General features: G+C 39.2%; 3 protein-coding genes across 3 annotated transcripts in view; 2 read left to right on the forward strand and 1 right to left on the reverse strand.

The window, feature by feature from the left end:
• Positions 1 to 26,425, forward strand: part of LOC140925697 (uncharacterized) — a 108,198-nt gene that overhangs the window by 32,348 nt on the left and 49,425 nt on the right. The window contains exon 4 of the mRNA XM_073375596.1: positions 16,918 to 18,600. Within this exon, the coding sequence (XP_073231697.1) occupies positions 16,918 to 18,600 (1,683 nt within the window). The remainder of the gene's footprint in view (positions 1 to 16,917; positions 18,601 to 26,425) is intronic.
• LOC140927327 (uncharacterized) lies at positions 403 to 9,200 on the reverse strand. Its single transcript, XM_073376955.1, has 6 exons — positions 9,167 to 9,200; positions 7,068 to 7,346; positions 6,555 to 6,649; positions 3,576 to 3,659; positions 2,119 to 2,721; positions 403 to 534 (listed from the first exon to the last, which is right to left on the reverse strand). Exons 1-6 carry the CDS (start codon positions 9,198 to 9,200, stop codon positions 403 to 405), a joined length of 1,227 nt encoding a protein of 408 aa, XP_073233056.1.
• LOC140927855 (tetratricopeptide repeat protein 28-like) lies at positions 18,729 to 21,311 on the forward strand. The gene is made up of 2 exons (XM_073377542.1): positions 18,729 to 20,027; positions 21,219 to 21,311. Exon 1 carries the CDS (start codon positions 18,985 to 18,987, stop codon positions 19,819 to 19,821), a length of 837 nt encoding a protein of 278 aa, XP_073233643.1. The 5' UTR covers positions 18,729 to 18,984; the 3' UTR covers positions 19,822 to 20,027; positions 21,219 to 21,311.

Below are 26,425 nucleotides of genomic sequence, written 5' to 3' on the forward strand. Positions count from 1 at the left end.
ATGTGTTGTATTAAGCTAGTAAGCAAGGAGGGGTTTGATCTATTTCCAGGGATTCACCGCAATCTTTCCAGAGACTTAGCGTAATATTTCCAAGGATTTTAAGCGCAATCTTTCCGGGGGATTAGAGCAACCTTGCAGGGATTTGGCGCCATCTTTCTATGGATAAAGGGAAATCTTTACAGTGATTTTAAGCGCCACTTTTTAAGGAATTTAGCGTCATCTCTCGAGGGATTTAGGGTGATCTGTTCAGTCAGGATCAAGGCATTTCCCGTGGGTGATAATTTGACTTACACTTGAAGTGTTCAGCTCCCAGGATCGCTACCATAAATATACAAGAGCAAACTCACGGTTGGCGATGATAAAAAGTACACCATAATATGACACTTTTAACAACTACATTCTTCAACTAAACATAATAATGAATAACAAAATAGTCAGACAAACCCGTTTCATTGTCCATATATTTGAAAGATATTGTGGACAAAATGGTGCAGATATACTCTGACGTTTTCGAGACTTGCGGATACGCTTTCTCTAAAAAAAATAAAGTATCGATACAATAAACAAATAAGTAAGGCACTTTTAAACCAAATTACAACTGACAGAGCTTTTCTGTATTCAACTAAAGACAACACGTTCTAGCACTGGAATAGAGGTAGAGAAGATCTAAAATTATGAGAACTCCTGCTCTACAAGTTCACCCGTCTTCCCTTAATTCATTATAGTGACCTTAAGATCCGAAGACGACGACGATGGCGAAAACGTCGCTCAAAATATGCCAACCTCAGCGTTTATTCTGGAGCGCGACCTTGTGGGATTTCCGCAATTTGGAAAAAAATGCCGCATGAAATTTACGTTACCGCGTCAAGTGCGGCGCCCCAAAAAATAGACCCAGGGATAAGTGCAATTTTTTTTTTCAAACAACGGATGTGGAATGTGGTTTCAGTGACCAGAATTAAAAAAAAAACGGCCCTGAGGAACAGGTTAGGGGAGGAATCCTTGGACACCTTGATGACAATTTCAATTGAAGGACCTCCCTTGTCCAAATTTGATTTTCATGAGGCCTGCCAGGTATGCGTACGAAAAAGAACAGGGAAAGTAGAAAAGTCACGATCTGAATCACGAGTCACGGAGGCTTTTTTCCAAACTTGTGGCCTAAAAGAAACAAAATTATTCATCCTAATGTTGGATGAAAGTACAGAATATATGTAGCGAAAAGCTTTCCATTTACGTTAAAGCATTAGAGTCATTTTAACTTGATGTTCAGTACTTGCAAGTCTGTAAATGATAATTCCAATAAAAGTTCGTTTTCTCATGAAACAGTCCGTAACAATAAGTTCAAATACCTTTTGGGGGACCCCCTTTCAAAGACCCCTTTTCTTGAAAAAGGGCCCCCTAAAATTACAGAAGGGGGCCCATTTGACCCTTATTGGTCAATTTCTAGAATAAACCCTACAACCTTCATCATGATTATTCCTACTCACTTACTATGTCCAATGTAGGCGAACTCTCCTTGAGTTTAATTCCTACGAGCCATATTCAAGTTCAAAACGAGAAAGAAAAATTTTTTGACGTCGCTTGTTGACGTCCTCCTTAAAACAAGCAAATTTGTTGTTTTGCTGTTTTGCCAATCCTGACACCAATTGCCTTTTTGAAGTTCCCGTTCCCGTCGCCGTCATCAGATCTTAAGGTCCCTGTTAAAGAGTTTTAAACTATGATGTGATGGCTTGAGGCAGGCTATGATCGACAAGTGGAGAACTCACTTTGATTAGGCCAAATTTGAACATATGGATAAATAATTGACAATTATTCCTCGAGCCCGAATGGGCTGTGAGGAATATTGACTCAGAGGCCATGAGGGCGAGAGGAATAATTGTTTTAGTAAAATCCAACTAGTTGGTAAAAAATATCGAGAATAAAAAACTTTTAGCTAGTTAAAGCTAGACTTTAATCCTTTTTTGCCACCAAAAAGCCCCGCTTTTCGCTACTAGGGGGCTATAAGATATAGCCTAGTAGTAGCTCAACCAATCAGAACGCAGCATTGATAATAGACCACTGGTTGGATTTTACTAGCAATAATTATTCGTGCATTGCATCATTTTTTCTAATCATACTAACCTTGTATACCTTCTTGTTTTCAATTTTCCCCTGACAAAGGAAGCTTGAGAGCAGCTTTTCGACTTCATCAAGGTGTTTCTTTTGCATCTTGCTCCACTTCTCTAATTCTTCAACTTGAGCGACTTGCTTGTGATTGAAATGTTGCTTCATGGTTTGAAGCTGCTTAATTTTAAGGAAAAATTTCCTTTCCTGATCTTTGAATTCCCTTATGGAGTCACAAAGTAGTTTAATACACATGAAGTTGTCTTCTCCAAGCTGAGCAGCCTCTCCAATCCACTTAATGAGACCTTTGAAAATTCCAACAAAATAGGTTTTGTGGTCCTCGCAGGAAAGTAGGTGTTGTGTTGCAACTTGTAGTGGCACTAATGTTGGCTGTGCATTCTTTGGAGGTGGCCTTGTAATCCTTGTACAAGTTACGCCATCACATTTGTAATTGTAATCTATTTTCATTTTGTTGTTCAGGTCTTGCACATCCTTATTTAGTTCTTCAATCCCAGCAAAGGAACAGCGCTTCAACTTTTCTTGGAGTTTCTGCTCTTCTGTTTTTCCCACGTCCAGGGTAGCTGAAGCTACTTTTTCTAGGAACTCTTCATTATTTAGGATCTGCCAATAAAAACACAGGTTTTAATTCTAATTACTATTTACTAATCATCATTGCAGAACATTGTCAAAGAACTAAAAACATACAGTAGACTCCGTGATAAGGAAATTTAAAGCCAAAAGGATGAAAGTAAGACGCAAATGCTTCATTTCCAGCCGCAAGAGAGGGCCGGTTTAAATTATCCAAAGTAGGGCACTTTCAATAAACCAAGAGCGTCAATTATCATACCATCCCCTCATTAAACCAAAGCCTATTTGTTTTGATAACGATCGATTTCGACATACATTTCAAAAGAAAAATCAAAGATAAAAAAGTAACACGATGTCTCGATGACTCCATGTCATCATTATCAAATGCGAAGAAAATTAGCATGAATACATACATACATACATACATACATACATACATACATACATACATACATACATACATACATACATACATACATACATACATACATACATACATACATACATACATTCATACATACGGAAAAAAAAGTGTCAGGAATATGTAAAGATAAATTGAGGAGTGAAAATGGAGCAAAATGTTTTTCTGGGTTATAATCTTTCAGTAAAGTGATTTTTGGGGTGTGGCTAGGTTCCCGGACCTACGCACAGTTTTCCAAATACACTCAAACCTGCCTTCGAAATCGTAGCCTGCGAATACATACTCTTTTCAAAGCAGAAAGAAATTATTGTACATGGTTTCAGACAAGCGGAACTGGAGGTGAAAGGTTTCTGTCCAACGTTTTTGGCTAGAGGCACCGTGACTAGAAAACGGACTGCCTCCGGATTAGAAGTAGACCTCTTCTAGTATGGAAACTCAAATACTCTGCTCTACCAAGTAAATTTACCTCTTTAGTGTTCCACGGTCCTTTGCTTCCATTAACTGCTTTTACAATAAATTTATTTCCATCAGCATCTACACAGAGAAAAACCTGTAAAAACAGAAAGAGTTTTTTGTGACGGTTGCAAATGATATTGACACAGGGTCAATTTTTCCACTATTTTAAACATCCTTACAGTATAATACTCATTGTATTGCCTTGCCGTTTCTGTTTGCACATTATTAACGTTGCATCTAACCAAAGAAAACACGAATACGGTAAGAAATCATTAGACGATGCAGATCCTTCAAAAATTAGTGTTGCCCCATCTCAGAGCTCTATGACACTGAACGTCATGATGTTTTGGGGGAAACTTTTCTTGAGACAGCCAAAAGGAGATCTAAAATAGCCGACCACGAAAGCCGACTTCCAACGTGTCGCTAATTTCCAATAATTGTTTGTCACACAGAGACTGGGGGAGTCATGGAAAAGGAATGAAAATCTTTGTGATGGTGGTAAACGCGAATCTTTATTGACACTTTTTGCCTCATTAACATGTGCTAATCACTTTCTGATGACGCTAATAACATACAAACTCTGAATATTGAAAGGACATAACAGTTTCAGTTATTTTTGAAAATTGGAGCCCAATACACGAATGGTTTCGGAGAAATTCTCTTCTAAAAATCGAACTTTTTACAGAGAATGTATGGTTCGTTGACGTTTTTGCCAGCCAGCAATTTCGCAGTTTTTGATGGCTGATATTTCCTTCAATATTGCTTGCAAAGAGTTGAAAATTGTACAAATTGCTTAACTTAATCAGCTCTTTCAAGATTTGAATTTAGTTCGTATATACGGTCACGGCTTCTATGACTTAACTCGTGTGCTAATGAGGAAAAATGTAAGCAATGACGTCAGCATTGATTCGCCTATAGGGAGACTTGGGAAGGGGGAAAGTGAGTTTAGATCCCGGGGGAGACATTCAAGGACAGTTTGGATGGAGGTGTAATTCTGCCAAGGCCTTCAAACCATGACCCTGTTTAAGACAAGAGACCTTATTTTATGAGCCTGACTCATCGCTTTCCATACTGAGAATAAATAAACAACTTTTCAAACTAACATCATGGAATTATATTATTTGGAAAAAAAAAAATGGTACCACAAGTGTTGACCGGCCATTGCCAAACTTCACACCCTTTTAAAGGCTTGTGATCCAAAGAGAAGACGTGTTCAAGAGCTCTGAATAGTAAAACTGTATATCCTGTTTAAGACTCAAGACCCTGAATACCACCCTGTTCAGTAGCACATACCCTGAAAATTTCAGGCCAAATAAGAGCATGCCCACCCCTCCCAACTGGGGTTTGAGACAGTTTATTAATAAAATTTAACGATTGTCCATTTCTACAGCTTATTTAAGCAATAGACCACACTTTCTATGGGTTTACCGGCGTGATAACCCACGCGGGATGTTGGGAGAACACGAGAAAAGCTTGTAAATCACGAGCCGAAGGCGAGTGATTTACAAGCTTTTCGAGTGTTCTCCCAACATCCCAAGTGGGTTATCACGCCGGTAAACCCATAGAAAGTGTGGTCTATTGCTTTTATAAAATAACTTTTAATAAAATGGAGTCTTTTAGGTAAAAAAATATGATTTTAGTACCGTGATCAAGTCATGTCTTCTCTCTAAAGTCATCATAAGCCAATCACGACTCACGATTTAATAGCGCTAAACTTTCTCAAAACTCAGTTCAGTCAAGCAACAAACAGCAGCACTTCAAAACACGAGTTTCTGCACTCATTACATGATAACTTATGAAAGCTGTTTTACAGGAAAAGTCAACACATATTCATGCGAACGTACAGTGAAAGAATACGTTCATGGTTTGTTTACTACAGAAGTAGAAATTGATTGAACACCAGACTGTACGCAGATGTATTTTGTTGAGTCGATCCGTAAGAATTTCGTGCTTACAGAGGGAACTGGCAGCTATTGTAATGGAGGACTTCATTCATTGTTTACAAGCCGCAGTGGTTGAAGATCTGTTTTCTGGACTTTATTATGATCAAGAAATGCTGCGGTAACGACGTGGCTGCATTTGCGAAGTTGTCGCATGTAACTTTATATGCACGTACAGCGACCGATGGAAATATGTCAGTGGTGGAGAAAGGTTTCTTTGCCGTAGCCACATATTGGCGTTAATATTTGTCGATTTGTGAAGTCAGGTGGTTTGAGGTAGGTCATGGCATCGATATCATCGAATAATTTGTGCAAATGTTGGAAAAACTAGCCCGAAACTCTGACATCTTTCATCATCGTTGGCAGCTTGTTTACAACCTCCAGCGGCCGATTTTGTACCATATCTTGATCAGAGATCTCTTTTTGAAACAATTTCTTTGATTAAGGAATTTAATTTTGAAATAAAATAAATCAAGAATGCTAAAAATATCCGTTTTGTTGCTGGTTGGCACGTGGTTAAGTTTTCCTAGAGACTTTCTACACCAGAAATTCACACAGTTGTTGTCTTTCTCTGCGATTTGGCATCGTCGTGGAATGTAAACTGCTTTCCAGCTTTGTACTTTATAACTTCTGAAGCTATGGCAGTAGCGAATTGTGACGCTCAGTAATAAAATATGGAAACCAATTATTTTAATATTAAGAAGGACTGGGTAAGTAACTTGTTATGTTTTTTTTAGCCTTTCTAAAATCGTTGTTTGCAGATCAATAGCCGGTTTTGTTTATGGCTCGTGGTCCGGATGCCCTTTTCTATGGGTTTACCGGTATAATAAACCATAGGTTTTTGACCAATCAGATCACGCGTACTATCTCAGTTATTTTATAAAAATAAATATTTCGCGAGACAAAGTAATAATACCAAAAACAAAAGAAAGTAAAAACAAAAAACAAAAATGGTAAACCAGAGTCGATAGAGGCCAGTGTGAGGGTGATCCCTAGAGGCAAATTTTTTTCAGATATATGAATATTTAAAAGAAAAATAACTAATTAACCTTGTCCTGTATGGCATTCTGCACTGTCAAACTGACCACGTCACCAGTGGAAACTGGTGAACATATTGGTATCTCCAATGCATTAATTTTTTCTCCTAAAGTCAAACAAATAAGATGATTGGCATGGGGAAAATGAAAAAATAAATCACCCTACACACAGCTGACAAACAGAGTCAGTTAATTGTCCGTATTCAACCTGTTTTACAGATGGACAAAATCCTCAAGGTTCATGTAACATGAACGTCAATTTTCTCAAAACGATATCCATACACAATCAAGAGAAAAATTTGTGAGAATTAATGGAATTATCACCTAGAGGAAAACGCTTGGATCTTTTACTAAATTCTCTCTACTTATTCTCTATGGAAATGTATACGAAATGTAGAGACCAATTTGGAGAATTTGTTGGTGGATATTGGGGCTTGAAGGGATAGACATGGTCCCTGTGCAAGACAAGTGCTGTTCTGTCATGTATGCTTTCAGTATATATACTCAATGTAATCAGTAACCTACCGAGCAGTTTTTCAGCAATTCTTTTTCTTCCTATCTTCTCTAAAACATCTGCCAGATGACCAACTGTAGCATTACACCCTTCCTGCTGTTTCCACAGGATCAAAAGATCATTCGCTTTGGTCCAGTCATCTTTGTTCTCCTCATCAATGTTTTTAATCTTTGCTGCTGTAATCTTAAGCCTGGGTCCCAGCTGACGCCAGCAAGTCTCTAACTCATCACTGATATCAGCAATCTGAAATTCTGGGATAACTTCATTTCTCGGATTGGCAGTCCTAGTTTCTAAGAAAAAGACAAAGAGAATTTAACATATATTATTTATGAGACAGTTCATTGTAATAAAATATCCACACACCCCTCCCCATGGTTGGAACTTTCAGGTTAGTTACTTTCAGGCTCGGAGGCCCCCTCCTATAACTTCAAAACTGCTCATGCTACGGCCACCGAAATTACACAGAATGGTGTACTCATCATTTCCCACTTCAATTAGTCATAATTTAATTGACATAATGACATAATCTTACATATTGGTTAATTTCTTAACAGAGTTCAGATTTCTCCCGACGACTGACGTAAAGCGAAAAATACTTATAAATAGAAGGGTATCTGATAAAATCAGGAAGTTGGCTAACATTTAAATAATATTTAACACTGGCAGTGATGTCATGATGACGTCATTTACCACCAAAGAAGGAACTGAAACTATTTCATTAAGAGTTATAATGACTTTGATAAAATAATGCTAAATTAAGTGTAACAGAATATTATTTCTTCTTTAAAAATAGATATAAAACGTTTTTTTTTTTTAGAAAAAAATGCAAATTTTGAAAAACATGGCCTTCAAAACTCGGTTGCCATCGTTACAACGACTTTAAAACGATCCCATACAAATAATTTCTGGGAAAAGCCGCCGAGTTTGATGGTCATAGCTTGAACGGTTTTGAAGTTATTTATCTTTCAGAGCGAGTGGAAGTCTCAAATGCTCCCTCGGTCAGAATAGGGTTAAAAGAAGGTGAAGAATTTCACTCAAGTATTTTCGCTGGTTTTTAATTCCGCGGCATAGTCTTAAGACTAATCTGTGGAACTGCACACCACGGAACCGTGGGACCAGCGGAACCAGCGGAACCTACGGAACCTAAAGAAATGACAGTGTTTTCATAAAAACTATCTTAATTTGGCTAACGTGATAAAATAATTAGTTACAGCCATTTTTTTTATAATATCTAAGCGATTTCTCGCCCGCTGATTTGTCGAGAGCTATTGTCGATAACAGAACAGACCATGGAAATAAAGTGATGGTGGCGCAGTCTGTTTTTCTCTTTACCACGAGCGATTGTCTGCGAAAAGTCAACGGAAATAGACGACAAAAACTGTCAATAGCTGTGGTCACACTACAGACTTTTTACCTAGGTAAACACGACTTGTTTACAGTTTACCTAGGGAAACGTGATTTTTTAAGTGTGACCGATTTTTCCCTAGGTAACTTACCTCGGGGAAATTTTATCGTCTGGGTCTTGGATATGTCTCGAAAACAATAGAGTTTACCTTGACAGCTACCCCAAAGCAATAGCTAAGGAAAAATGAAATCCCGAGGTTGCTAGCCAATAGACGCTCATCGGCGAAGGTCTTGATGACAGAACCGGACATAGATCACGCTGTGAAATAAATTTTGGGGGCACGAGTCGCCTACGTCTTCGCCTTTCTTCACCTTGCACGTTGAATTAGCGTAAGAAATAAAAAAGATAAAAGAAAAAAAGCGTCTCTTTGATCAGCTAGATCCCTGCGCATTTTGCCTTCTTGAATTTACGCTCCAAAAAATTCAACTGGCGTGAAAACTTTGGGAGTCGATATCAGTGGTGTGACCTTCCCAGAATTTTTACCTAGGTAAAACAAAACCCGAGATGAATTTACCTCGGGAGATTTTTGATGAATTTGCCCTAGGTAAATCGGTTTTACCTAGGTAAAAGTCCGTAGTGTGACCACAGCTAATATAACAATGTTATTTTAAAAAACAAATCGACAACAATTTTCCGTGGTCTGTTCTGTTGCCAACTGTAGAAATGACGTCAAAATGTTCAAAACGTTACAACGAAACCACTTGCCTGCGGCTTGTGGTTCCACTTGAGTTTTGAACATTTTGACGTCATTTCTATAGAGGAAGTCCTCGAATCGTGGCCTTTGGGCTTGTTAGCACGGGGGAAGGCAAAGAGAGGTATAGATTTAAACACAATAGGATGAGAGAAAGATGAGGGTATTGGCGCCTGCTGTCACTTCCTTAATATACTGACAACTCTACATCCACCATACACACGGAAACTCTTTGCGACCTCATCAAGTTCATTCTCACTATAAACGTATATCATAAATACCCTTCAGCCCACTATTAAATTTACGTCTAACTACTCATGCATGCAAATCTCCTTTCTCGACGTCAAAGTGTCCCTCAATGACGGTATCATTGAAACTGTTCTTTACTACTAAACCTACAGACAAACATCACTATCATTTTCGCTCATCATGTCGCCTCTTCCTAGTCTGCATAACAGGTGCTTCATGAGCCAAGCGAGGCAAACACGGCGTTTCGCGCGAATCTTTCTCTTTCCCTCGTCTCGCGATTCGTGCTCGTCTTGTGCGAAATGCCGTGTTCACCTCGCTTGGCTCATAAAGTGCCAGATATGCAGGCTACCTCTTACGCACTAAACGAGCTTTTCCATTCAGCCTTGCCCTCAGAATACGACGTGCATATTTCTCCAACGAGATGTACAAACTGCGTTGTAATGAACTAACACATTACTTTAACAGACGTGGATACAATGTCGGTTTCCTCAACCAGAAGATACAATGTGTTCGCACTATCACATGCACTGACGCACTCAACCCCAGCGATGCCATAACTGACTCACCCACACGTATTCCTCTTGTTGCCGGATACAGCCCAACCCTTCCCTAAATATCATCTATTTTTCACAAACACATTCACATACTATCTTCGTTCCAACGTTGTGCTACTGTGTTTAAATCTTTACCTCTCGTTCCCTTCAGACTGAAGTACTAACAAGCCGGAAGTCCGCGATTCGCGGACTTACTGTTAGCTCTCGATTAAAGTTAAAATACACTGTGTACAGTCCCCTATTTTTCCGCACATCGTCGAGAACGAGCGCAACGGGCGGCCATCGTGACCGAGTCTAGTTCAAAGGTGAGGGAGATAACTATCTACCCGACTTGGAAGGTGGGGGACGGTTTGGGAACCCCGACGCCCACCCTCTCGGTACATTTGAAATCAACAAAATGGCTGCCAGTGACGGTAAGTGCTCAATCTCGACGATCTTAAGGAAAAATAGAGCACTGTAAACAGTCTATCAATGTTATAATTAATTTTAACGAATTATTTATCACGTTAACCAAAGGCAGTTGTAATAAAAACAGTCATTTCCTTAGGTTCCGTAGGTTCCTAATTTAAGGTACCGTGGTTCCGCGGTCTGCAGTTCCACAGAATAGTCTTTCCCGTCTTATGGTCCTTGGAAGGAACAAATAAATTGTTCTTCGTCGACTGACATGTATGATCTTGCCTATATATCTATAACGATGACTTCCTCGAGTTCTAAATGCACATGGGGTTGTAGCTAGGTACATCAATATCAACTTTAATATTTTTAATAATAATAATTCCATCATTTACCCTCGGCAGTATTTGTAGCACTAATGCTAGTGGGGCCGAGCAAATGTATGAAACAAATAATTTAAATCAAACATAACAAGGTTAAGAATCCCAGCTGGTCGGAGGTCGAACCAGTTGGCTATTTATAAGCGTGGTCGAGGATTTGAACTCGGGACTACCGAGAACAAATCCAGCTAGCGGTCAGAGCGGGACTTGAACTCGGGGCCTCCGAATTGCAAGTCCAGCGCTCTAACCACTCGGCCACGCTGCCTCCTCAATGACTGAACTTTGTACAATAAAGTTAAGATTATCACCTTTGAACATATTTTCGCAACAGCTTTTTGGTTGTTCCTGGGAAGAATGTAAAATTGTGCTGTCCTTGTCAGTTGCATGTGAGCTCATTGGCATATCGCGTCTCTCCATTTCCGTTTAACTGGTTCAGAATCTGGTTCTTAATGCTACTTATATTACAAGGACATACCCTTAAATGTCACCCTTGCATCATTTCCATTTTGGTAATACTTCCACAAAAAAACCCAACAATAGGAGATATAGTAATCCAAAGGAAAATAACGCACTTACTCCCTCGTAAGGCCATTTTTGGTCAGTCTTTCGTCATTCTAGTTAAGAGATAAACGAGCAGCGTTTCGCAGCGGTGGCAGAAAAAGTTGCAAATTGACTTTTTTTCCCCATTGCACACTATTGTATCTAGAAATGAGATTTTGTTATCAGAGATTTCCGCTGTCAATTTGATAATAACGTCGTGATTTTTTGCTTGTTTAATACAATAGAATAGATGTCTTTAATAAATTCAAAAGATGAAAATACATATCTCAAGTTACAAGTTAAATAAATTAAAAAAACAGGGGTACCCAACGGCGGTTTTCTCCTAAATGCATAGATAACACTATTAAGGCTATCCAGAGTATTTTTAGTTGTCTAGAAATTAGGTCTAGATGCAAATATCCGGATATTTTTAAAGATATGTATAAGATTTTGAGATATTTAGAAAATCTCATGATATTTAGGAAAAAAATTGTGATATTTAGTGACAGAAATTCAAATCTCCACATATGGACCTGTTGTAATTCAAGATTCAGCAATATTTTCCAGTGATATATTCAATGTAGCTGATGACGTACTCTTTGAGCCACGCACAAACCAAACGACCTCCATCACCTAATATTCTTTCACGAACTCTGCCTATATTAAAGTGCGGAGCCCTAGTCTTATTGGAGGCTGAGGGGTACTGTAAAGAAAGGCTGAATTTATGTGGAATTGTTAGAGTTTTGTTGTATGCGGTACAAGGACATAATTTCCTGAAATTTGCTGAAATTTGTGTTGCCATTTTAGATGACAGGCTATTTTTTTTTGTGTTTTTACTGTAATATTTATGAAATGAAGCCAGACATTTTTGAGATACTTAGAACTTTTTCAAGACATTTAGAAAAAAATTTTCGACATATTTAGAAAAAAAATTGGGAATTTCCGGAAACATATTTTGGCGATTTTTCGTGATATTTGTATCTAGGCCTATCCATGTCATATAATCCAAGAAGGTGCAAAGAACTCACAGTGCGTATAGAAAGGGTTTGTAGAGGAACTGTGTAAAATACATAATATTCCGCAATGCATGCAGTGAGCTTAACTTTTAGGTGTGATACGTAACTTGCGTATTTACAATTCTACCGGAATGGGTGACAAGCTTGTTAAGTCTTTAAATGCTTGAACGTAATAAGAACTCTTCGGCAAGAGTTGTACAATCAGGAGGAGATGGATTATGTGTTTCAAGCAATTGTTATGCCTAATTTTTTCTATGGTTTATCGGTGTTCGGAGCCTCCTCTTCTGATCTTAACAACGTACAGCATTTTTTAGATAAGTGCTATAAACGCAGGTATATATCGAGGAAATTGAATATAAGGGAGCTGCTTGAAAGATCGGATTGCCGTATTTTTAGAAAGGCATTGAGAACTAATTCGCCCCTTGTGAAGATTTTACCAGAAAGGAATTTCACCAATTACGCACACACTATGCTTTTATCATCCAATAATGGCAACAGTGCAAATCGTCCTACGTGAATATTAATTCCTTGACGCAATTAGATGTATAATTGTTCTAAGAGCTCTTTAACTTTTTTCAAGGGCACTCAACTACTGTTTTCTGTAAAATATCTGTTCGCAGAAACAAATATCGACTAGAATTTCCTATTACTTGTGAACGGCTAATATTTTCTAGAGGACCGTTCCACTCACAGTGACTCATGTACAATTTTCCGCGAAGCTTATGTAATAAATTCCCTACGATTTTCTGAAGTTTAATTTTCACTCCTCACTTCCCAAATTAGGCTATTTTTCGTGAGAAAAGGAAACCTAAAATTTTAGGACTCAACAATGCAATGGAGAGAGAAATCAGAAAATGTCTCGCTTTCGTAATACGTCAAATTGCGTCTAAAATTTTTCGGAAAAATAATGCTAAAGCCCTTGTAATTTCCAAAAGATTCAGGTTCCCCTGGGATGACCGAACAGATACAAATCCTATAGCCACGCGAAGAATGCATTTCTAGTAGGCCCAGATACAAATATCACGAAAACTTGCCTAAGGGACTGTGCAATAATTATCTGGAGGGGGGTATCTAAGATTAATAGGGGGGGCCTGAACTTAAACCAAAGCGCAGGGTAGGGGGGGTAAGAGTTAATTTCTTAAACATTTGTAGGGGGGGTTAGAAGTTAAACTGAGAGGTCTGATCTCAATCCATGGACTCAAGATAATGTATATTACATGTAAGCTAATCAAAATCAATTTTTGGAATCTTTTAAGAAATATTAATATTAACAGCTTCAAAACCTTGTACTAAAAATGAACAGTTTATCTCAACAATATTAAACATATATTCAAGAACTTGAGTTACATCCTGAGTTGGTTTTGAACAAGCACTTCCGCTTCCCCAACGAAGCATTTACAGGAAAGCAAGTCCCTCATGACTCGGCGCAGAACGAGGCAGAACGCACTAATGCTGCAATTGGAGAAGCTCTTACGACAGGAAGTCCGGTCGCCCCACCCAATGACCCTTTTCATGGGCTTCCTACTGCAGAATTGGAAAGAATGTGCTTGAAAGACATAGAACAACACTGTATTGCCTGGGAGGAAGCAAATACTTGGTCAATGGCCAACCAAATTGCACAGCGCATTCATGACGAATCGGGTCCTGGAAAGAATGACTTCCTGATCTCCCTTGCCAGTTACCATCCGGAAAGTCACATCCTGCTTCATCTCTCGAAGTACCTTCTTAAATGGAGGAAGGCTTCTCCGCAGTAACGACACAAAATATGCGCGAACGGAGTTTTTTCAAAGCTTCAAAAGATGAAAGATGCCCATGTGAAGCAAGGACAATACTACCTTGAGTACTTGAAGTTTTCATGTGACCCAGCCTGCGATGAATGCGAGGAAGAAGGTTGGACAGGTGGCATTCCCATTACACGATCTCCATTGCCAGCCCTTGATCCGTCCTCGCCAGGAAAGTATCTCCCAGTTGATGAACCTCGTTTGGCTCCAAGCGAGGTTGACAGTATCCTTCCTAGTGTACAAGTGAAGAAGATGTTTGTTGAAAAGAAAGTGACCTCTTCTGATAACCAGGCCATACGGCAAGCATGCTTAAAGCTTAACATCGACGAAAGTTCTTGCAGAAGATATCTTCAGCACCTTGAATTCTTGGCTCTAAAAGCAGACAAAAGAAATCTGGAAAGAAACACCATTCCAGAAGATATTTGTTGGGAGAGCAGAGACGATGTTGAAAGACTGACTAACAAGCAACTTCGGCTCTATCTAAGGCAAGAAGGTCTAATGGTATCTGGAAACAAGGCACAATTAGTTGAGCGAATACTTAAGCATGCAGATGGTTCTGTAGCAAGAACATTTGATGAAGACATCGAAGATGATGATGAAAACATGCCCTCCAGTTCTCATGATGATACCTCAAGTGATTCTGAGGAGGAGTCAACCGAGTATGAAGGTGGTTCATCAGGCGACGATTATGTGGAGCGCAGCTTCCAGGTTTTATTTATTGATGATGCAGACATACCAGAAGTAGTGTAAAGGTAAAGAGGGATGTAGGGAGGATCGGAGGTTGGGGAGGGGGGGTTGAAAGTAATCTCCCCTCTAGACGGGGGTGGACAAGAAGTTATTTTAACTTTAATTCAGGGGGGGTGCAACTTTATTTTAAGGCCTACTTTGCTAATTTTAGAACCCCCCCCTCCAGATAATTATTGCACAGTCCCTAAATATGTTTCCGGAAATTCCCGATTTTTTTTGTAAATTAGTATGGAGGATTCCATTTTTACCTAGGTTATCACAATAGATGACGTCATTGACTCGACCGTTATGCATATTAATAAAGGGAACCCACTTTTTGCGAGGGAACCCACACGGAACTCAAGGGGAACCCACCAACGGGGTTAAATTTGCTGAAGCCCTACTACTAACTTCTAACTTGAGTACCTCATAGTTGAAATAGAAACAAAGTCATGGTGTTCCTTGTGCTTTTTGCAGTGAAAACAGGCCACATCCTGGGCACTAGTTCTCTTTGAGGCCACCGAAAAGAAATTGGAAAGACGAAAGGAAGCCCAGCTTTCTTAACCACAGCCTACCCGAAACTACACTGATTTCTTGATGTGTCCATTGTAATACATTGCTTATATGAAGCAATTATTCTGCACCATCACCAAAGGGAGCAAGGGAAGAACGGTTGCAGTTTCACTGGGATTTTGTAAAGCTCTCTGAATGATGAAATAACTTGGTAACAGTTTTTTTTTCTTTCTTACTGCAGTGCAAGAATTCTTTTTATTCCATTTGTGCTGCATGCAATTTTTTCTTCCGACAAGCGCTTCCAGGAATTTTTTTTTCAGCATCATCCCCCACCCCCACTCAAAACTAGTTTAATGGTCGGCCCCTAAAGGCATGTTTCTGCTCTAGATTATGATAATTTATGACATGGTTTATGACAAACCTCTATTAAGCGGCCAACCGCCATTAACCCTGTCCTTAATAGGCCGCTTGCTTGTACTTCGAGGGTAATGGAGGTTCAACTGTGCGAAATCATAGTCATATTAATCATTTGTGTTAAATTATAAGGGCAAGCTACATACAGAAATCTTTCTAAACCGTCTCATCCTCTGACGGGTGTAATTAAAAACAACTTGCATTCCTCGTAAGTGACTTGACACAAAGAAACTCAAAGAAGTCAAGATGACAGAGCTGTACTAAGGAAAATAGGAGGTAACAAAAAAGAAAAGAAAAGGAAAGACTCCCCAGGATTGGACATTCAGTTAGACTTAAGCTGGAACCGAGCAGGGCCAAGGGCCAGGGGGGCCTTCCCTATTTTTTATGAACCGTTATAAATTGCTCAAAAAAAGGCTCGAAATAACTGGTGGTAAAAGGGACAGAAATTCTTTTCATTTGTTGTACAGCTGTATTTTCCGCTAGCAAGAGATGTTAACCCTTAGAAATAAGTTCACATTTCGAAATTTGAGTGCCTTAAACGTTCCCGCTGGCCCGGTTTGTATAGTTTGTTCCCAACAGCTTTAGTATACAGTGGAAGGTAGATGAATGTACACAGAGTAGATATATAATTTATATACACCAGGTTTGAAAAACGGTAAATTTGTTTTTCTTTTTTAATTTCGATCATTATAGTTACTAAAAAGGATGTATTTTTCCTTTTTTAGAGAAGACCCCAGTCCAGCAAGTCATATTATAAAAAGCGATAAAAAAACTCATAGAAGGATCACTAGTTTTTGGCAAACCAAATTCGACTGTGATAGACAAAAAAAGTGAATAATAAAGGAGCTAATAAATAAGCTTTCACTCTAAGTTTTCATTTTACTTTTCACCTTGTTCGTTATCGCACGTTATCGTACATAAAGAGAAATGGTATCAACGGAAAAATGAAACCTATCTATACCTTTTTTTCAGAAGAGCTGAAAAGCCAGAAAAAGAGTGACAACCACAACGTCTTCTGGAAAAGAGGTCGATTTTATCTGCAATTTGTTATTGGAATGGCTGAGAAAGGACAAACAGAAGCGAACTGTAATCTTGGAAACACTAACGAGATCAACAATGAAGTTGGAGAGAAGAGAGAGGAAGAAAAAGTAAATAGTAATATTGGCGACGCCTATGTCAACCTTAAAGATTTCCGGAACGCCATAAAATACCTTGAAATATACCTCAAACTCTCGAAAGAAGTGGGAGACAAGGCAACAGAAGGAGAAGTGCACCGTAATCTTGGCAACACCTATCACCGTCTTGGAGATTTCCAAAAAGCGACAGAGTACCATGAACGACACCTCGAAATTTCCAAAGAAGTTGGAGACAGGGCAGGAGAAGGAATAGCGTACGGTAATCTTCGCAACGCCTATCACAGTCTTGGAGATTTCCAGAAAGCCATAGAGTACCATGAACGAGACCTTAAAATTTCGAAAGAAGTGGGAGACAGGGCAGGAGAAGGAAGAGCTTACTGTAATCTTGGCATCGCCTTTAGAAATCTTGGAGATTTCCAGAAAGCCATAGAGTACCATGAACGACACATCAAAATTTCGAAAGAAGTGGGAGACAGGGCAGGAGAAGGAAAAGCGTACTGTAATCTTGGCAACGCCTATCACTGTCTTGCAGATTTCCAGAAAGCCATAGAGTACCATGAACGAGACCTTAAAATTTCGAAAGAAGTGGGAGACAGGGCAGGAGAAGGAAAAGCGTATTGTAATCTTGGCAACGACTATCACAGTATTGGAAATTTCCAGAAAGCCATAGAGTACCATGAACAAGACCTTAAAATTTCGAAAGAAGTGGGAGACAGGGCAGGAGAAGGAAGAGCTTACTGTAATCTTGGCATCGCCTTTAGAAATCTTGGAGATTTCCAGAAAGCCATAGAGTACCATGAACGAGACCTCAAAATTTCGAAAGAAGTGGGAGACAGGGCAGGAGAAGGAAAAGCGTACGGTAATCTTGGCAACGCCTATCACAGTCTTGCAGATTTCCAGAAAGCCATAGAGTACCATGAACGAGACCTTAAAATTTCGAAAGAAGTGGGGGACAGGGCAGGAGAAGGAAGAGCTTACTGTAATCTTGGCAACGCCTATGACAGTCTTGGAGATTTCCAGAAAACCATAGAGTACCATGAACGACACATTAAAATTTCGAAAGAAGTGGGAGACAGGGCAGGAGAACGAAAAGCGTACTGTAATCTTGGCATCGCCTATCACAGTCTTGGAGATTTCCAGAAAGCCATAGAGTACCATGAACGACACCTCAAAATTTTGAAAGAAGTGGGAGACAGGGCAGGAGAAGGAAAAGCGTACTGTAATCTTGGCAACGCCTATGACAGTCTTGGAGATTTCCAGAAAGCCATAGAGTACCATGAACGACACATCAAAATTTCGAAAGAAGTGGGAGACAGGGCAGGAGAAGGAAAAGCGTACTGTAATCTTGGCATCGTTTTTAGAAATCTTGGAGATTTCCAGAAAGACATAGAGTATCATGAACGAGACCTTAAAATTTCGAAAGAAGTGGGAGACAGGGCAGGAGAAGGAAGAGCTTACTGTAATCTTGGCATCGCCTTTAGAAATCTTGGAGATTTCCAGAAAGCCATAGAGTACCATGAACGACACCTTAAAATCTCGAAAGAAGTGGGAGACGTGGCAGGAGAAGGAAAAGCATACTGTAATCTTGGCATCGCCTTTAGAAATCTTGGAGATTTCCAGAAAGCCATAGAGTACCATGAACGAGACCTTGAAATTTCGAAAGAAGTGGGAGACAGGGCAGGAGAAGGAAGAGCTTACCGTAATCTTGGCAACGCCTATGACGGTCTTGGAGATTTTCAGAAAGCCATTGACTATTATAAGAACAGTGTTATTTCCTTCGACCATATCAGGGGAAATCTTATATCTCATGACGAATGGAAGATTAGCCTTAGGAGTACCTATGATTGTATTTATTTGAGGCTATGGGGGCTGCAGTTTAAGCAAGGTAAAGTCATTGAGGCACTTTTAACTGCTGATCAGGGACGTGCACAATCTTTAAATGATCTTCTGGAGTTCAAGTATGGGTTCAAAGGGTTACGTCCAGAAATAGGAACACTCTCTGCAACAACACCTGACATTCTTAGTTACCTACCATCAAATACAGTTTTCATAGGTATCAACGAGGAAGGAATAGCTCTCTGGGTCAACGAGAAAGGGACAGAAATCATAACTAGAACAATTCAGATCGATATGCCTGTCACAACCTATTTTCAGTCTCTATTGGAGACTGCACATAAAACAATAGGTGTGAGAGCTGATGTTGACTGTGAAGATCGCTCACTAAGGAACCGAAGCGATAAAAAGTTAGCAGGAGAAAGATCGAGTAAGCCAAGGTCTCATTCCTCATATTTTGAGACAGAGTCATTACAAACATTTTACAATGTTGTTATAGACCCTATAAGAGACTTACTCCATAGCGATGAGGTTGTGATTGTTCCACAAGGACCTCTGTGGTTGGCGCCTTATGCTGCTTTCATGGATTTGGAATCAAAGTACCTATGCGAAAGTTTTAGAATTCGTCTGCTTCCCTCACTTTCTAGTCTGCGATTAATCCAAAACTGTCCAGCAGATTGGCACAGCAAGAATGGTGCTCTTCTCGTCGGCGATCCGTGGGTACAGGAGGTAGTTTATGAGGAAATGAGGCTAGAGCAGTTAGAGTGGGCCAAGAAGGAAGTGCAAATGATCGGGGAAATACTTCAAACTGTACCTCTCGTTGGAAAGCAGGCAACAAAAGATGAAGTTTTGAGACGTATCTCCTCGGTTGCTTTGGTGCACATTGCTGCTCACGGTAAAATGGAAACAGGAGAAATTGCCTTGGCCCCAAACGCAAATAGGCAGTCCCTGATTTTAGGCAAGGAGGACTATCTCTTAACTATGAAAGATGTTTTAAAGGCGCAGATTAAGGCAAGACTTGTTGTACTTAGTTGTTGTCATAGCGCAAGGGGAGAAGTCAAATCAGAGGGTGTAGTCGGCATCGCACGGGCATTTTTGGGTGCTGGTGCTCGTTCTGTTCTGGTGTCCCTGTGAGCGATCGACGACGAAGCTACTATGGAATTCATGAAACTTTTCTACCAACAACTAGTCCATGGACGAAGTGCCAGTGATGCCCTGAATAAAGCCATGAAATCCATGCGAGAATCTGACCGCTTTAGCGCAGTGAAGTACTGGGCGGCGTTTGTTCTCATTGGTGATGACGTAACGCTTGAGTTTGAAGGCATCGATTAAATAGCAAGGTATTTTGGGATATATTTAAACCTGGGATCATAATCCCTGCTTTTGCAAACGTCATTTTATGAGTAACGAGCAATTATTTTTGTCGCTTTATAGGGCAACCAACTCAACCAGTGCCACTTAACGTCAATCTACCTATCACAGGTCAAGTTGACAGCAACAAATGAGTCTGACTTTGGTAGTTTGTTCGGCAGTTAAACACTTCAAAGTTTATTTCAAATCTCATTGTTTCTTTACATTTCAATGTGTCGGTGGCTTCGTTTGAGTTCGTTCCACTTAACTTATAGTCGAACCTAACAAAAGCGTCGACCCAAAATGCCAAGATCAAATTTTCAGTGGCTTTTTTTACGGAAGGTGGTCGCTTATGAGTCTCCAGATATGGTAAAGCCTCTATTAAGCCTCCTGTTTTGTTTTTTGTTTTTTTTTCATTTCAAGAACGTTTGAGAGGGAGAAGGGGCTTATTTAATTAAGCGAAGATTGTGGTATCATTTCTCCATTAAGAGCTAGAACTGAAGTAGAAAAGCTGAGGCACATGAAGTTGAAGGTCATAAAGCCAGAGATCAAAATCAAAGGCGAAGGAACTTCCAGCTCATGAAAAAACCATACCGGATGATCGGTCCACATGAAGTGCTACTAGAATCGTGATAAATTAATACATCTATCGTAGGTCTATTATATAAGAATAGGCGGAGAGGATGCTTGAAAGAAAGTGGGGGTTTAAAGACTTTTTTCCCTGAAAGAGGGGATTTTATTAGAGAGGGGGGCTTAATAGAAGATATGTGGTATGCAAGAATCTCTAAATCTACAATAAGTCTAATCGTTGGTTGCAGTTACCAGTTTAACAGATTTAGGGCGTTTTCGATTCACCGTATTCCGTACGTGTCCCAAGTAAGAATAGATGGAATAAACTTGGTAAAAATCACTTGCTTTGGCTTTCATTCTATTGCAATATCTACAAAAATCATTGAAATAAAGTTTTCTGATCTATATAAATTTTAAATGGTTCAAAAATTGCAATAAAGAAGAGGTTTGTAACAAAACTTTTGCGTATTCTTATTCCGGTATACGATCAATCGAGCGCACTCTTAGAAGTCAGTTGTCAAAATGTTATGCCTCTCTTGCTGAAATCACTCTCCTTTCCTTCTGCTTGCTTGCTAACGTTGCTGTTTGCTGTTTTTGTTGTTATTGTATAGGTATGATGAAGAATGCAGTGAAGCAGCCCTAATTATCTCAAGTTGTGTCAGTTTCTAATTTGTCACAATAACGAGGGGGAGCGTTTCTCGCAAGAGTACGAACACTTTATTCCGAAGAAAAAATTATATGCTGTTAATGAATAAGCTGAAGCTTTTCGTAGTCTAAAAATTACAGTGTACGTTTGGTAGCTTGTTTTGCGTCTAGTGGCGTGCACTTGAAACTTGTTTTATAGTCACCTGAAAAATATTAGGAATCAGTAGTCAATTTCGGCCATTTTCATTGTTATATCGGCACGTTTTTTGTGCTTAGTTAATGCTTACTACGTCCCATAATCATGGTAATCCAATCATATATAATGTGTAGAGATAAGATACAAAAACTGAGCTTGAAGTTTGTCTTGAAGCAAAATGTTAACGTGATTTGTTTCTGATTATTTGGGTGGAGTACGTGTAAACTAGCTGAAAAACTAAGTGCACTTTCACTAAAAACCCGCGTGTAAGAACGTAGTAAATCAAAGAACCTGCTGGCAGAAATTTGCCTTTTTAATACCAAAAAATATATAACTTTATTGACTTTATCGTCAGCATGAAGATTTCAGTATCAAAACAAACAGAATAACAACGAGTAAAACAAGACGCTGTGGGAGCATATATTTGGGCGTCGTTCAACTAAGCGTGCGTGAAGTTTTTTATGTGTATTAGGGATGTGTTAGTAGTGCAGTAGCGTTTTATATATTTTTGGGCTGGTTGAGATGTGTGTAGTGGAAGGCGTGGAGTTGTATTGGACGTGGATTGGTAAGATAATGGCTGGAGTTTGTTAATCAGTGAAACTGGTTTTTGGTAGAATTTAATATTAAGTGACAAAAAATATTTTTCAGAAGATAAAAGTGATTTTAGGTGCTGCAGTGAGGTAGTTGTGAGAGTGCTAATTTGGTTATGAAGGGATAGTGTAGTTACAGTCTGTTGAAATGTAGTGGTGGTTGCGAAAGATCTAATCAATAGTCGAAATGCATACTTGTACTTATTTTAAACTTTATTAGGCTTTCTGTTTACTAGGATTGTTTTTTCGATTATTTTTGATAAAATTTGTATAAAGAAAGAACGCGGAAAAGGGCAAGTTCATTTCATATAGAGAAGGGGGTATAAAGATGTTGAGGCGGGGCAGGGGGCTGAAATTTCGTCTGTGTGTTCGCGGGGCTTTGAAAGATCGGTGGGGTCAAGGGGATGGACGTAAAATCTGGCCGTAGAACTAAAGGCCTGATTACATGAGGCGGACTAGTTCGCTTTGCTAAGATCTCGACACCGTAGTTAAACGCAACAAAAATCAACCTTGCGATTATATGACAACTGTTAAACAGTAAAAATGAAAGCGATGAAAGATGTTCATAGTGCGCATGTTTTTGACTTAAAATTATTAAAGGAATTTTATTTGGTGTTTGGGATTTATTACAAAAATTCATTCTATTCGGGAAATATCATAAAAAACAAATATGAACAAGGCTTTGCCATCTGTCAAAGGCTCTAATTAAACATATTTCATGAAATAGAAGTGGAGATGTATCAAATTGGTACATCTCCTTTGCACCGAATGGATGTCAGGAGAAACTTTCTGTCGATCATCAATTACACTTAAAAGCCAAAACTATTAGTAGTGAAATAGCTTACTAAAATCAATCAACAAGAACGCTTACAACAACTTTCCTACAAATATATATCCTAGCACATGTCACAAGTGGCTGAAGTAACTCTTCGATCAACATTTTCCTTCAGCAAGATCAAAGAGAACGAATCAACAGGAAATCACTTTCTTGAGGATGTCATTTGATTAGTGTTGATGCGTAGGAGTTGAGCAGCAAGTAAAATAATAAGTATTTTGTTCAGTTTAACATTTTTTGACCTTAATCTGGTCTTCCATAGATATTTACCAGGAAATGGCTACCTTACTTGTTTTTAACAGTTTTAAGCGTGCATCCTTGAGTTTTTAATCGAATTCATGGCAGTGGATAACTGTAATTAGATTTAAGTGATTTTATAGGTTTTTTTGTGGGTAAACAACTATTGTTCTAAATTCTGTCTTGTACTTTGAACTGCATTTTTAATTTACACTCTGAGTTTTGCGATCACGTCCGTGGTTAACGTTTTAGCCAATCGTTTTCAATGAAGAAGCCTAACACCTTCTGTAAATCTACAACAACCTAAGATTTTCAAACTGTAGTTTTAGCACTTTCTTATCTGTTGTTATGAAAAGTTTGAGTATGACTAGCTACTTTGTAGTTTTTTATATTGTTCTCCTTGTTTTGTATTGGCCAGTTGACCTAAGCTTAATAGTGAAAACTCAGGTACAAAATACCATTTTGACAAAGTAATTACCTCGAAGGTTTCATGCTTATAAGGCTGTCTCAACCAATCAGATTAGACTTACGTCAGCAGCAGTTTACACTGAGCAGATGGTTTTCCGGCTGGTATAAAAATAGGTGAAACAGTATAATTTACCCGAGAGAGAATTGTACAAGCTTGTAGCTGAAAGTGATTAAACTGTCAGTGAGTCAGAAAAAGTTGTTTTTTTTTTAAGGGCTACAATAGCTAGTCCGCTCCGAAAGTCCTTCCAACCAAACCGAGCCAGCCCGGTTGGCTGGCATCCCAGTATTGTGATGCCGGGATCCCAGGTGGAAATTTTCCCAGTAATCACTCTTACCGGCCTGCCCGGCGAATGAACCAAGCGAGAGACAGGACAGCGGGTAACACACTGCTCATGCGCATTGCTTCCAATCTCTATATAAAAATCGCGGCTCGGGTCTGGCCCTTTTTCATGTAATACCGGGATAAAAGTCACCTTGGCAGAGCTAGCCAGCCCAGCTCCTGTGATCAGGCTCTTAATGTGAGTTGTATTGTCAAGCAGTTTACACGTAAAAATTGGAACTTCCCGCTTTCGTGGTTCGTGCTTAAGCAAATACGGCTTATCTACCAAATAGCTGTCACTAACTCAGTTTGCCCGTGAGAGATGTTAGACTCTGCCACTTTTATGGCTCGAAAGAGAAAGAATGCAACTTGTTAACGACATCATTATGCTCAGTAAGATTTTAAGAAATCACCTCCTTTTCGAAAATGAGCAAAGAAATTATGCATCGTTCAATGTTACCCTTGTATTTATCTCATGCACGATCACGGAATTTTGCGTGACATCTTCTTTGGGTCTCGACAACTCAGGGCAAAAATATTGTCAAACTCTTGGCAATTAGCCAAATCTGTCAATTCCAACTGATTATTTTAGACAGATTTACCTTCACATTTCTGAAAAATCACTCGGCTTCTAGGTAAGATTGAAAAAACCGTAAGCTTAAGATTAACAAGTTTATCTTTTCCGAGCAAAAAATCGTCCTTACTGGCAATGAATAGTCTGCACAATGAAAAAGGGCAACGACCAGTACCTATAGTCCGGAGGAAAAACATTCACACCGTGTTAGGGTTAGGTGCATTATGCCGGCATAATTTTGGGAATAATGCTATTTAACAATTATTCTTTGAAATCGAGGTGAATAGTGGCAGGATATTTACCGAGCCGCGAAAGTGGCGAGGTAAATATTCCCAAAGCCACTATTCACCGAGATTGAAAAGAACAATTGTTTTAGTATATACACACAAAGTGATCTCAACAAAATCAGAGAGGAAACCATCAAAAAGTACGATTTGATTGACAGATCAAATCACGCGTAAGTTTAAAAATAGATCTTTGCAGAATTTTCAAACATGGCAATTCACAAGTTAATAAACTCTTCCAATTGGCAGTGCTTTTCGCATAAAATGCTCTATGTCGGGTACCACACAGGAAACACACGAAGGGTAATGGGCAAAATTCTGGTGGCAGGGAAGCGCTAAATCTAGGGATAAGGGGACCAGGAGAGAAGCCCTCCTGGGGGGAGACAAGATCGAGTGGTACCGGGGGTAGCCACCCTGGACAGGAGTCCTGATCAGTCTCCGGGGGGTGAGGCCCATATCCCCCAGTACAGGAACTAAGGGGAACCAGGAGGGGTGGCCCTCCTAGGTGGAGTACAGATCAGGTGGGACCGGGGGTCCACACCCTGGAGTGGATATTTTTCCGGACCTGTCTCCAAGGGCTAAGCCTTACTGTGGGGTAAAGTGCAGCCAGGGGTTGCACTTCCCTGCCACTCCTTTTATTTGGAAGCCAGTCAGCAGTTTCACATCCCCGGAACCTAACGACGGAATGAGACCTATTCGAGTATAACACCATAATATAAAAGGTTAATCTTAAGGATACATATAGATATAGGGGAATAAAATAATAAACTGCTTAAAATACGTTCTGGTCGTGCTAAATACTGCTATGCTCCCAGAGGTACTTAGAACTGCTGAATCATTACATGTTTTCAAATCCAAAAATTAATAGCATTAATAATACGTTATAAATAAATGCTGCTCCTTTGTAATTAGTTTTAATTATCACTAGTTACTGTAGACACAAATGTATATAATAATTTTCTTGTTTCTACATTATCTTAAACTTGTACATAATATATAGTATTACTTTATTCTAATTACCTGTGTCATTTATATTCTGTTTGTTTATGCTATACCTTCGGAGATATGAGCATTAGTTGATGCCATCTTTTGGAATTCAAAGTGAAATACAGTTTTGATTTGATTTGAGATATATATATATAGGGAACATAAGGAATAATCGAAGACCTAAACAAAGGTTCCAGGCAGACCAAAGGGTGGGTGGGAGGGAAAAAAAACGCTGTTGTGAATGAACCGAAGCTCTAAGAGAACTGACTGGGAAAGGACAGTGTACCGCAAAAGAAGGAGCACATGAGCATGATAAGCATGTGATAATATGAATGGAACCTTTGTAGAGTCTAGTAATATATCATGCTACATTACAGTGCACTTTGCCAAAGAAGAAGGATACATTGTAATCAAACAACTAGTTAGTGTTCATTGTTCTTTCTTGTACTTTGAACTAGTATCTACCATTACTTAGTACAAAAACCTATACAAATGTTGCACGTTGTGTGACATAAGAACAGAGACATGATTGTTGCTAGTATGTCCTAAGTGTGCTTTCATAGGGCATCATTCTCAGGTTTATTAACAACAGTTTATGCTACCATAAACTTGAACTTTATCATTTCGCAGACAACAGCGTAATGGCTTAAATGGAACCGCTGAAAGTTTGAACTGTTTCCTTA

The sequence above is a fragment of the Porites lutea genome, chromosome 2 (assembly GCF_958299795.1).
Source record: "Porites lutea chromosome 2, jaPorLute2.1, whole genome shotgun sequence".
In the NCBI taxonomy this organism is placed as follows: domain Eukaryota; kingdom Metazoa; phylum Cnidaria; class Anthozoa; order Scleractinia; family Poritidae; genus Porites; species Porites lutea.